General features: G+C 46.8%; 1 protein-coding gene across 1 annotated transcript in view; it reads right to left on the reverse strand.

The window, feature by feature from the left end:
* The window catches only part of RILP (Rab interacting lysosomal protein), a 47529-nt gene extending 36686 nt beyond the window's left edge, over positions 1-10843 (reverse strand). The window contains 5 exon segments of the mRNA XM_029611745.1: positions 562-731; positions 1404-1595; positions 2222-2343; positions 5854-5977; positions 10496-10843. Coding sequence (XP_029467605.1) covers positions 562-731; positions 1404-1595; positions 2222-2343; positions 5854-5977; positions 10496-10762 — 875 coding nt within the window. The 5' untranslated portion in view covers positions 10763-10843.
* Between the last annotated feature and the right edge of the window lie 2961 nt (positions 10844-13804).

A 13804-nucleotide genomic window follows, 5' to 3' on the forward strand; every position in this document is an offset into this window, starting at 1 on the left:
TGATCCCCCTTTGCTCTGTCTACTTCAGGCTTACCAACTCCCATCTTGTACCTGAATGACAGGAGGGAAGGGACTGGATTAGGTAGCAGAGTAGTTCTTCTCTGCTCCAGGCTCACTCCCCTTTCCTGTACACTGCATGGGAGGGGAGAAACTGGATGAGGAAGCAGGGGGCTGCTCTCTGCTAAGTGAGATTCTGCATAGCTGGAAGGCAGCATATTTTCAGCCAGTCTGCTGCCCCCAGACTTTTTTGGTATTAGTGTGCCTATTAATAAATCCAGGCCTGATCTAATCCATATGGACTAATTTCCTGGATTTGACCTAAACCTTGCTCCAACTAAGACTCTGGTCATCTGGACCCTTGGGAGTGTTTCCTCGGATATTGACCCCAAGATGGCTATTCACCTGGTGTTTGGCCACCCTTAATCACATTTGGGTTACCATATGGCCTGGCAGAGTCAGCTCCTTTCCTGCCCATTCAGGGCCTTCCTAACATTTATTACTGGTGAAGCACTGCCTTGCCATATTCCCATGTCCCGGGACTGCGCAGCTGAAGCATGTTACCGGTGATAATATGCCAGCTCCTCCTGCACCAGGAATAAGTTTGTCTTGAGCTCATTGCGCTCCTGCAGTATCTGTTTCACGTCTTCCTTAGTGAAGAATGGCTGATTGGAATCTGTCACACTTTCTACCCCTTTCTGTTCCTCTTGGCTTAACACAGCACTCTCCTGGATCTTAAATAAGAAAATAAGCATCAGAATTCCTGTGGGATGCAACTAGCACTTCATTATGTATATACCAGGAAGGGATCTCAATTGGTATCAAGAGGGCACTGCAGGGTTCAGTCCCTGTGGAAGTCTCTCCTCTAGCCCTCAGCTTACATGGCAAACTGAAATGTCCAGCATGCACATTCAGAGACAGGCTCCTGCCCCACTCCTGCGATCATGGATGTCATTGCATTCTTGACTTTGGCAGCGTAACAGTTTGTTATTGTTCTGAGTAAAACCGCCATTGGGAATTGAGGATTTGAATCAAAGTTTAGCTGGGTTTCAGTAATGATGTATTGAAGGGAGAACAGCATTAAGCTACAGTCTGACCCCCTCCTTCTCAGGGAATAAGGTTTACTCAGCACAGCACAGTCACTGTTGGAAACCAATGCAAGCAGCACATGATAAGCATGTGAATTATCCTATATATGAGGTGTTCAATGATGCCAGTCTATCGGGGAGATTAAGCTTGTGTTGCCTACCCACCAGGCGAATCGGTCCTAGTGCTCACAAACAAACAGAGATGGATGCAAGAAACAATGTCTGACTGTAATACTGATATCAAGCTCCACAGACACTGTGTCTCAGGACAACTGCACTTGCCACACTTTCTGTGCATTAAGGTGGGAAGTCACTCACAACAACTGAGCTGGGGATCTCTGCTGCCGCTTTGCTTCTGGCCAGTCTGTCCATTTCTCTCTGCTTTGTTTGCACCAGAATTTCCAGTTCAGCTTTCTTCTCCAAATTGCTTTTCAGTTGTGCCTGCACCACAGCAAGCTTCCGTCGCAAGTCCTCATTCATCTTTAGGAAACGATCCAGCTGTTCCTGCAACTAAGAAAGCAACAGGCAATTGAATTTGAGAAATATGCAAGGAATTGAGAGGTGAACTCAAGAAGAGGAACAGGCATAGGTACAAGTACAGGCATAAGCAACTACATTATGGAGTCAGGACAGGTACATGCAAAACAGCAGTAGGAGGGAGCGGAGAGTAGAAACAACTGTATGCAACAACCATAAAGCAGGGCCATCAAAGGGAAAAGCAGATGTGGGTATCAAAGTGGAGGGTCCGAATGATGTTAGGAGTGCTGCTCTGCATGACAATGGCCCGGGTAATGTGTTGCATGGCTAGATTCTTCTGTGCTGTGGTCTCCTTTCACTGTGCACCATGGCCCCATCCCTTTGGGAAATGTCGTAGCCATCACCCTGTGCCATTGACAATCTGTCTTTGTAGACTGTGACTCACCTGTCACTGAGTGCAGTGATCCCTTTCCTTTGTTCTGTGCTAAGCTGGCCTGTTCCTATGTAAAGTGGCTGGCCTATTCTCACAGAGACCCACCTGTCAGTGTGTGCCATGACCTATCTGCCCATGCCCTCTACAGTTTATAGTGCTTGAACTCTACATAGAATACAAACACCACCAGCGCTGGCAGCCACCTGCTATAATGCTGGTCTCATACCGCTTCTGTGTCCTTGTTCTTACAGAAAATCTCATGTGCCTTAGCTCGGATCTCATCTCTCTGTCTGTCCACCACCTTCTTCAGTTTCATCATCACCTCCGTCTCCTTCCTCATCACGCTATCTAAGCCAAAACAAGAAAAATAAACATACTATGGAGAACTGTCTTGACAAAATACTTCTCCTGATCTATTCTCGCTCTAGAGAGGCAGCACCAAATAAAGGAAAATTGGTTCTTACCTGCTAATTTTCGTTCCTGTAGTACCATGGATCAGTCCAACTCCTGGGTTATGCCTCCCTTCCAGCAGATGGAGACAAAGTTTTACTGACACTGCTACTTAACCACATGTGCTACCTGCAGTTCCTCAGTATTTATCTATACCTAAGCCAAAACCCATAAAACTGGAAAACATCTCAACTTCTAAAAAGATTACAAAACATGAAAAATATTTTCTGCTATATATGTATATATATATATAAAAACAAACAAACTTGAATGAGCAGGCGACTCTTCCCCTTAACAGACTGGGCGGCTTCTGGACTGATCCGGTGCCACCAAGACCACTTCTCCCTGATGTTTCTCTATGCGACGCAATAGCTTTCCCACGAGTGGCCAGAGAAGAAACACAAAGTTGTACGTCCCTCGGCCAAGGAACTACCAGGGTATCGACCCTCTCCTGCTCCAAGCTCTCGCCTCCAACTGTACAACCGGGGTGCTTTGGCATTCCGACGAGAGGCCATGAGGTCTACAAGGGGAGAGTCCCAACGCTCGCGAATGAGATACATTACCGACTCCGGCAACTCCCACTCGCCTGGATCTAACACCGTCAGACTCCAAAAGTCTGCTTGAACGTTGACAACCCTGGCAATGTAGGATGCTTCTATACGCGCCAGGTATTGTTCTGCCCAATGAATCAATTTCTGTGCCTCCTTGGCTACTCCTTGACTCTTGGTTCCACCCTGATGATTGAAATAAGCCACCATCGTCGCATTGTCGGAGAGAATTCTCTCCGAATGGCCTCTCACCAAGAGAAGAAATTACTGTAAGGCCAAGCAGACCGCTCTGGTCTCTAGGAGGTTGATAGACTCTTTCTTGGAGTCTATCAACCTCCTATGTCAGCATCGGTCAGCAACCCTGAGCTGTCCGATGCTGACATACTATTGCCCAGCCAGAAAGGCTGGCAAAGGTAGTAACTACCACTCAATTCGGGACTTCTAGTTCCACCCCCCCGAACCAGATTGGAAGGCAGAAGCCACCAGGAAAGACTCTGCCCATGTGTTGCCCTCAAGGGGCAATCGAAGCTGAAAATCCTCCGATACCGGGCGCCATCGCGACAAAAGGGCTGTCTGCAATGGTCTCATGCGAGCAAAAGCCCACGGCACTAATTCTAGTGTCGAGGCCATAGAGCCCAACACTTGCAAATAATCCCATACCTTGGGCACCAGTAACTGCACCAACCACTGAATCTGTCTCTGCAGATTCAAAATGCGTTCCTCTGGGAGGTACACCCTGCCAACTAGAGCATCTGCCCCATAAGCCACTGCTGCCTCAATTCTCTCGGCCCTGTCTGCCTCCTCGCCAGAGGTGGGGAGGTTCTCTTGGGACTGTTTGACCCAATGGAGACATGCTCTTCGCATAGAAATCATACAGATCGCCGTGTGCAAGCCCAGTGCCGAGACCTAAAAAATCCTTTTGAGATGGACCTCTAACTTACGATCTTGAACATCTTTCAACGCTGCAGAACCTATCATGGGGATAGCTGTTCTTTTCGTAATGGCCAAGACACAGCCGCATCGACCTTAGGAAGAGCAAAGAGTTGCAACATCTGCTTGGGCAACAGTTAAAGCCACGTCATGCCTCTGCGCACCTTTAAACTTGCATCAGGAGAGGCCCATTCCGCTTCCACCAGTTTCTGTACCGACTTGTGATACAGAAAAGCTGTGGGAGGACCCTGTATCCCATCCAGGACTGGATCCAAATCAGAGTCCACCTGCGGGATTTTAACCCCCAACACCTGAAAAGCCATCGGCAGCAAGGCATCGAGCTCATCTTTCTGAAAAAGACGTATCACCTTTGGGTCATCACCCTCGGGCAGCGGGACCGTTATAGCGTCCCCTGGAGTTGGCTCACCCGACACCGGATCTCCCAGGTCCGCCAGAAGACCCTGAATATGAGCCTCGACAGAATCATCCGAGTCACCCCCACCGGGATCCGATGCGCACTGTACAAGAGGAACCACCACCACCGGCTGGACCGGTAAACAACGTGACTCCCTTGGCTGTAGAGGCTGCATGCTGCTTAGCTAGATAAGCTTCATGCAGCAGCAGTCAGCAGAGAAAGGCCTGAAAGTTCCAGCCTGCTCAGGCAAGGAACTAGGGGGAGCCAAGCCAGCTCTTGGGAGCCCGCACGGTCCACCCCGATCAAGAGCAGAGACAGACGACAGGTGAGGGATTGTGCGGGAACGGCTGAATGTACATCCAAGATGGCTGCCGTTCCCACGCTGGTCAGGAAGAGATCAGCACCCCGGCCAGCGACGTGGAGTGAAGCCGGGGTGGAAGCAGAGCTGCCCCAACGTTGTTTCGCGGCCAGCGGACGGTCAGAGGGCCCACCTGAACATGTGGCACACAAGCCGAGACGGCTGAGCCGCGATCGAGTTGTACTGCATGTGTGGCAAGCCAACCCCTGGTCCATCAGAGAACACTGTCGACGAGCTCAGAAAACAGACTGGCAGGAAAAAAATGAAAATGAACTTACCGCACTGTTAGGAGGAGGGCTGCCGCTCAGCTGAACAAAGTGCTTCTGTCTCTTTTTTTTTTTTTAAACTTTAATACAAAAAGTGCAAAAAGTACAAAAAAAATACCCCAAACTGAGACAGAGCCTACTATGCTAAACATTTGACAGGCTGTCTCAGACGAAAAAGGGTACCCAGAGCCTGCAGCCGCCAAGCAGCCTCATGAAGAGGAGGGATCTGGAGCTCCAGATTTACACCTCACAGGCACATGGGCTGGGCACAGAGAAGGGTCACCAACCCCCGGCCCGCCCGCCTCAACCGGACAGGGAGAATCCCACAGGATCCAGAACAACAACAAAAAACCCCTGGGAGGAAGGCTCAAAAAGAAAAAACAGAAATTGTCTCAGAACTGCAGGTTTGCACCCATCTACCATCTGCTGGAGCCAGAGAAATACCGAGGAACTGCAGGTAGCACGTGTGGTTAAGTAACAGTGTCAGTAAAACTTTCTCTGTCTCCATCTGCGGGAAGGGAGGCACAACCCCCGGAGTCTGAACTGATCTGGGTGCGTACAGGGAATACACATTACACTGCAGAGGCAGGAACATGCCGGGAAAGACACCTTACAAACAGGGTACATTAACGTTCTGCAGAGATTTCATTTATTAGGATTATAAACCCAGGAAGAAGTCAGGGCCTATGACTACGAAGATGGTGGACAGAGTCACTGAACCTTATGGTACACTCAGTGGTTATCAGACTCTCCCCATGCATGTCCTCACACCCAGAGTCTCTGCAAGTGCTTGCTTGCTCACATGTGAAAGGCATCTGAGATGGCTTGCTTGTGCTTTCTCCTGCAGCTGTGCATTGTCTCCAAAATGTACTCATTCCTTGTCACACTTACCTTTCTGAGACTGGTTCTCCGTTATCTGAAGTAGTAGTTTTTGATTCTCCTCTTGCAGTTGGGACAGCTGGTTCTGGAGACAATGCTTCTGGCCTTGGCCTTCTACCAGATTTTGTGCCAACTCCTGCCCAAGACAAATGCAGACATATGAAAGGCAGCTTCACAAAGTCCACAAGAAAATACCTGTGACAATGGAGAACGTAATAGAATAGATTGCCAGAGATTAACAAATCACCGAGCAGAAACTCGTACCTCCTCGATGTCCCAAGCAGCCCTTCCCCACCCTCCTACTCACAGCACATAGACTGGAGGAGAGACCTTTGGTAGGGTCAGCACCACAGGCTGTGCACTGCTTCCCATGTTCCATGGGAGTGGCCATGCTGCAAACGCTGAACAGCAAAAAATAAGCTCTGATGTGTGCGGGCCCTTCTCTCTTCTGCACAACTGAATTTGGCTCTCTATAAAACAAACCCCAGACCGCAGCGAGAAATGCCGATGAACCTCCTGCCTAATTAAGCCTCAGCAGCTCCCTGCTTGGCTAGATTTTTACACACAATGTCTTTTTAAGACATCACACCCCTAAGAATAAAACCATTCAAAAGAAAATATTTCCCTTTTTGGAGACTTCAGCCACAAGCCAGGTTAGGATCCTTCAGAGAGTGAAGAAAGTTAAGGAATGAGGGAGCCAGCCCCACTATCTATGAGACCCTCCTCAGAGTAAGGACACAAGGCAATTGAGGGCTACAACCCCCTACTTGACCCTACTCCACCAGGGAGAAACCCCGTAAACAGGAGCTAACATCCCTGGGAGAACGTTCTTCACCAAAATATCTGACCACAAGTTAGACACCCCTACCATCTGCTGGAGACAGAGAATGACCGCAGATTAGACGCCCCTATCATCTGCTGAAGACAAAGAATGACAGAGGGTTAGACATCCCTACCATATGCTGGAGTCAGAGAATACTGAGAGACTGCAGGTGGCAGAGTACAGTAAAACTTTTCTTCTGACTCCATCTGCTGGTACGTGAGAAAAACACAGTCATCTGGACTATTGGATGATCAGGAATGCGTTATTGTACCTGTGTTTGATTTCTCATCATGATCCTTATTCAAGGGGTTATCTAGTATTCTCTTGATATGATTTTAACATTGTCCTGTAATCTGCTTTGAATGGACTTAACCCCTCAAAATTGCAGACTGTAAGGGTTATTTGTATTAAATTCACTTAAGCAGTCAATCTCTGTTAGCTTTCTTAAATCATCTCTCATTTAGTCTACTCTCCAGGTATGACTTTCAGGCCGATACAGTAAGGTGCGCTCAGCGCTCAGTTTGGCCGCGCGTTTGACGCACTATTTTTTACCCCTTATACAGTAAGGGGTAACAGCGTGTCGAAAATGCGTGGCCAACCCCCCCGGAAACTAATAGCGCCCCCAACATGCAAATGCATGTTGATGGGCCTATTAGTTATTTCCGCACCATTCAGAAAGTAAAATGTGCAGCCAAGCCGCACATTTTACTTTCAGAATTTAAATTTACTTTCAGTTAATTTCTGCCGGCACCGGGAAAGTGTACAGAAAAGCAGTAAAAACTTCTGTTCACCTTCCGACTTAATATCATAGCGATATTAAGTCGGAGGCCCCAAAAGTTAAAAAAAAAAAATTAAAAATTGGCCCGCTGGTCAGAAGACGGGCACTCAATTTAGCCGGTGTCCGTTTTCCGAACCCGTGGCTGTCAGCGGGTTTGAGAACTGACGCTGGTAAAATTGAGCGTCGGCTGTCAAACCCGCTGACAGCCGCTGCTACTATTAAAAAGGAGGCGTTAGGGACGCGCTAGTGTCCCTAGTGCCTCCTTTTACCACGGGCTTGCCTCAGAGCGCTGGCTCTCCTGCGGATTAACTACAAGCAGAGACTGCGGTTTGCCACATGAATTTGCGTTTGGACCTTTTGCTTTAAAGTTGTTTATTCATCGATGGCATATTATTTAATCAGAGTGGATTATACAGTATCAGTGATTTGAAGTTTGGAGCCCCTGAGGCAGCGGCTACAAAGCTGCGAAACTCGGCCTGAGTCGGGCAATTCACTTGAAACGTCTCTGAAACATAGAAACATAGAAATGACGGCAGAAGAAGACCAAACGGCCCATCCAGTCTGCCCAGCAAGCCTCACACACCTCTTCTCTCATACCTATCTGTCTCCCCTAGCTCTTGGCTCCATCTCCCCTCCTCCCCCTCTGCACTAATAAAGTATTGAAAAAGATTAAGGCATCTATTCCTTTTGTGCTCTCCTGCGGATTTTACTGTATCGGCCTTATTGTGAGCAAAACTGCAGAGGAGTTAGGAGGAAAACTTTGTCTTTTTGCAGATGATATCATCATACTGAACAAAACTGGCCCCAGAACCAAACCCTTAGGCACTCCACCTACTTTACTTCCTTCACACTAAACTTCATTTACCACCACACTGTTTATCTCTCAACTAGTTGCTAATCCAGTTTACCACCAACAGGTCCAATACCAGGCTCCCATGAGCCTTCTATACAGTATGTAAAGCTTTTCTGAAATCCAAGTACATCACATTCAGTGCTTACTCACAATCTAACTCTCCAGTACCCAGTCAAAGAAACCAATCAGATTTTTCTGATATGATCTCCCTCTGGTAAAAGCATGCTGCCTCAGATGCTTCAATCTGCTGGATTCAAGACACTACACTAGCCTTTCCTTGAATTGTCTACTGAATTCAAACTGGCTTGTAATTTCCAATCTCCTCCCTACTACTCCTGTTATAGAGACATTAACTGTTTTTCTCCAGTCCTGCAGAGCCACTCTGATTGCTAAAGAAAAACACAAGAGACAAAGGTAAAGTTTATAGTAGCAAGATCAACTCACATGATCCTGACTCATCATCAAGAAGGATAAAGATAGTACCGCACACTGCCATACAAGAGATCAAGGTTCACTTCCTGGACTTAGCATCTGCTCCTTGGGCTGACTGAAGATACTACTACTACTTATTAATACTTCTAAAGTGCTATTCAACTGCTATGCAAAGGCATTCACAGTCCCTGTGGGAATCGCACAACAGAGCTGCCTACATATTGGGTTAAAGGCATATATACTGGCTCCAAATGGATGCTGTCACTAAAGGTTGTAGAGCTGGAGTTGAAGGAAAACTCCTAGTCACTGTGAATGAAGGTTCATGACAGCAACCTGGTCCCAGTGAGGTGTCAAGGAGGCATAAGAGTAGGATTTCTGAACATTGATTTCAAGCCTTTCAAATAGTGACAAAAAGCAGAGACAAGGCCCAGACTCAGAACATTTGCTGCATGAACTGCAGGCAATGCCTTCCGTGTATGAAAATGGCACCAAAAATAAATGTTTGGTGGAATAAGGGAGAGTCAGGTGCCCTGGCGAAACAACAACCATCCATGACAAAACATTCAGGAGGGTGGCCTATGCAAATTAGGGCCCATGGTAAAAAGAGGCGCCAGGGACACTAGCGAGACCCTAGCGCCTCTTTTTTGACAGAAGTGGCGGCTGTCAGCGAGTTTGACAGCCGACACTCAATTTTGCCGTTGGTTCTCAAACCCGCCGACAGCCACGGGTTCGGAAACCGGACACCGGCAAAATTGAGCGTCCAATTTTCAACCCGCAAGGCGTGGGCAGATTTAAATTTTTTTTTTTAAATTTTAAACTTTTAGGACCTCCGACTTAATATCCCTGAGCACTTCAGTGACATTTCCCCAGCGCCGGCAGAAATTAACGCCTACCTTTGGGTAGGCGCTAATTTCTGAAAGTAAAATGTGTAGCTTGCCTGCACATTTTACTTTCTGTATCGCACGGGAATAACTAATAGGCCCATCAACATGCATTTACATATTGCCAGCGCCATTAATTTCTGGGGGTGTTGGACATGCGTTTGACACACTATTATCCCTTACTGAATAAGGGGTAGAGCTAGTGCATTGAAAACGTGCGTCCAAACGCAGGGTAACAGTGCACCCTACTGTATCAGCCAGAAAAAGTGAGGGGATGACCTGCTTACTAGGGTTGAAGATTATGTATACCACCATTTCTGAGCACCTTAAACCAATTACTATAAACTGCCTAGCACCATCTATGAGTACTTGCTGATCTGTCTTGCTGAGATGTTTTGTTACTTCAGGTTTAATCCTTATTGCCCACCTTTTGATAAATTCCTTATTTAAAAAGGTGGACAATAAAACTAAATAAATTAGGGATAAGCTGCAGCACCAAAGAAAGCGTATAAGCAACACTACTCTTAAATATCTTTTGGATATGGATATGAGTAGAGGGCGAGAGAATCCTGCTTCTGCCCAGGAGGATGGGGCGCATAGGGAACACAAGACTGCTCCTGTCCCAAGCGGTATGTGTTGGGGGGTGCACGATTCCTGTTTATGCCCCAGGGATTGGTGCGAGGCACAAGATCCTGCTTCTACCCTGGGGATAAGGGAAGTGCACAGGATGCTGTTTCCTGGGGGGAGATAAGAGCTTGCTCCTGCCCTGAGAATTGGGGGTAAGTTGTACGTGTGTGTATGGGGGGGGGGGGGGGTAACACAAATGACCCTCTCCCAGGTAGAGGACACAGAATCCTGCTCCTTTCCGTGCCTCAGATCGGACTCACCCCCGGGCTCTGACCCTGCTCCTCGCCCTGAAGCTGCAGATCGTGTGCGGCGCGGAAGAGCAGCTCTTCCCCGAGACCGGAGAACTCCTCCAACAGCTCCAGGAGCCGCACCACCTGCGGTACTATCCCGGACACCGCGTCGGGGCCGCAGCGCTCCTGCAGTGCCTGCAGCTCTGAACCCAGGCTACGGGCCATACAGTAAACATGAGCCCGGCTGAGAGTAGCAGCACGCTGCCGCCACACCGCCTCCTGCTCCGGCACCTCCATCCGCCGGTAGAGCGACCGCCGGCCGGCCGACCGACCGACCAACCGCAGCACTTCCGCTGACGTCAGCGGAAGAAACCTCCGCGTCTGCCTAAGGTCCGAAAGCAGCCTGAGCACTTCAGTGACGCCGGCGGAAGGGGAGGGGCTAACAACGCAAACAGCACAGGGGCGTGTCCCAGTTCAGAAATGTGCAGGCGGCCGGGAATCCGCAGTGTTCTCGGATGTGCACGGCGATTACACTGAAACGCTCGCTGCTAAGTATAAGAACTCCAAAGCTAGTATAGATGGATATCCTAAAAAACGGCTGGTTCAATCATGAATATGCATAACATTTACATATCTTAAAACTCGACCATATACAGCTATATCTCGTGCATATTCATGACGGACAGTGAGGACATTCGTGCCTATATGCTTACAAGGCCAGGATTAGGAAACTCTAGACCAGGGATTCTTTACCCAGTCATTCATCCCACATACAACGGAGGCAGCCTGCAAAAATCTCGCTCATGCATTTCCTTGTGGATATCCTGAAAACCAGAAAGGCCAAGTACATTCGGAAGTCTGAATTGAGAGCCACTGCAGGCCTAGGCTAACTGTTGCAGCAGTTTGCATAAGTTTATGTAAAAGTGCTATTGTCCAACGCATAACCATATCCACAAACACCCAAGGTGCAATAGAAACCTTTCGTTGTATGTATATTTTTAAGGAGTTTCCTGACTAAATGTTGACCTCCATCCACTAGTAGTTGGGAGTTGTTAGAACACCTTAAGTGTTTACAATAAAAGCAGGGGATAAAACTTTTAGAAGAGGTTGAGAGAGGAATATCACATGTGGAATAAGATTTAAAGGGAAAGATGGGCTTAGTGAAGAATAAATGTGGCAAAAAGGGGATCTGAGATTTCTTATGCTGCATCAAGAACTCTGTTTCTCCAGTAAGACTTCCTTTCTTTTGCAGTCCTTAACACAGACATGGCTTGCCAGCCTACTCCTGCTTCTGCTCTGCAGTTTCTGGCAGCTAGGACTAAATGGATTAACCTGCTCTATGTCCCAAAGCGAGGCTTGGAATGCATACTCCCAGTTTCAAGAAGGTGTGATATTGCAATGTTCTATATTGTTAATGGTCCTTGGTAGTACAATACCAGCTCTAGTGGGGACTTAGTCTAGAATGAACTAGACCTGCAAAAGAACTAAATCTGTGCCTAGGCCCTATCCCAGTTCTACACATCCTTATAAGGTCAGCCTAACCTGAACCTTCCCAGGGACAGGCTAAGTACAGTGAAATTTGTTTAGATGAGGGCTTCCCAAACCTGTCCTGGGGACCCCCACAGCCAGTTAGTTTTTCAGGATATCCACAATGAATATGCATGAGATAAATTTGTATACTATGGAGATTCGGTATGCACCAATTTATCTCATGCATATTTATTGTGAATATCCTGAAAACCAGACTGGCTGTGGAGTCTCCATATTAACTACATGAATCCTGGCTATTTTGCCATTGGTAATTTGCAAATTATTATTTTTTTCTGTTTGTTGTTCTAGTTGTAAATAAACGTTTAAATTTGTTAGCTCTATCCCTATGACTGATTGGCGAATCCAGTATTTGGTCTGTAGGTGCATCTCTAGAACTTTGTGAGCCCCTGGGTTTTGTCGAGTCTCAGTTGTCCCTAGAAACCAGCAGGGCTGGGTATTTTCCCCAGAGGCAAGTAGGAATCCAGTTGGTGGGTGGGAGGTTGCCAGGGAGAGGCATATGCACAGGTATAGGCAGTGCTTGGCAGGACTTGTGTGTCTACAGGGTTAATCCAGAGTGGGTGTTAGGGGTAGGCAGTACACACTTCAGGAGGATTAGAGAAAAGCAAATACTTGTGCTCATTATTCACACAAGAAGAGGAAGGTGATGGACCAAAGGCAAGGACATAAGGAGCTGTGGGGTGAACACATTGCCATTTAGCAAGGAGGCAATATTCAATGTACTGGCATAATTAAAAGCAGTGTATCACGGAAGCTATATCTTGTTTTCTAATACCATTAAATCACAAAAACATTAGGGAAACAATTAAAAGCAGACAAGACAATGGAACCTAATGGAAAACATCCCAGAATACAAAAAGAGCTAAAGGATGTGCTAATTGTACCCCTTACAGCAACTTATCACATGAAACAGAACAGATACAGTACCATTCCACATTGGTGGGAACAACAAGGAAGTGGGAAACTACAGACCTGTTAGTTTGTCATCAGTGATAGGCAAGATAATGGAAGCACTGTTAACTGTTCTTACCTTTCAAGAAGTCTCCAATATCCAAGCACTTGATGAAATCCTATGTGCTCCTGCTCCTCCAGTCTAAAAAAAAAGTCACTCTAGCAATGGCGCTGCTGCTTTAAAGGTGTGAGTTTGGAGGTATGCAGGGGGCAGAAGGATAGTGACAAGGCAACTATTGGGCTATAAGAGAGGGTAATTTTAGACCATTTTTGTCATGTGCATTTAATAAACATGGCACTTTACTGAAGAAATATAAATAAATTTGCAGGTTAAACGCTGGTTACCCAAATGGAATGAATTTAAATATGGATTTAACTTTTGCATAATTACATTTTTAATGATTTTGATTGAGGGACTGGTTAATTAATATAATTACTGGGCAAAAATGATATCTGAATTATAGGTTTAGAGAGACCCCAATGTTTACCTCTCCATGTAGTGCTTGCAAAATAGAATGCTTTTGCTTTTCCTTATGGGTGCACTGAATGTGCTTTTATTCCTGCTGCCACTGTACTTGGAAGAGAAGCAAAAATGTTTTTGACTTTTTGCAATTTACTTATGTCCTTGTGTGCTGTTTGTTTTGCTTTTAACTGATTGGTTTGGTTTTTGAGTGTCATGTGCTCCTAGATTCCATCTTTTATATATTTCATCCTGCAGTGCTGTTATTTGCTTTGGATCACAGCCCCAGGGCAGGAAAGTTGTGATCAAGCTGGAAGCCCAGATTGATAGGAGGAAGCTAATGGCCGAAAAAGTCAGTAAATGCCAACATACCCTTTTCC

The sequence above is a fragment of the Rhinatrema bivittatum genome, chromosome 8 (assembly GCF_901001135.1).
Source record: "Rhinatrema bivittatum chromosome 8, aRhiBiv1.1, whole genome shotgun sequence".
Taxonomy (NCBI): domain Eukaryota; kingdom Metazoa; phylum Chordata; class Amphibia; order Gymnophiona; family Rhinatrematidae; genus Rhinatrema; species Rhinatrema bivittatum.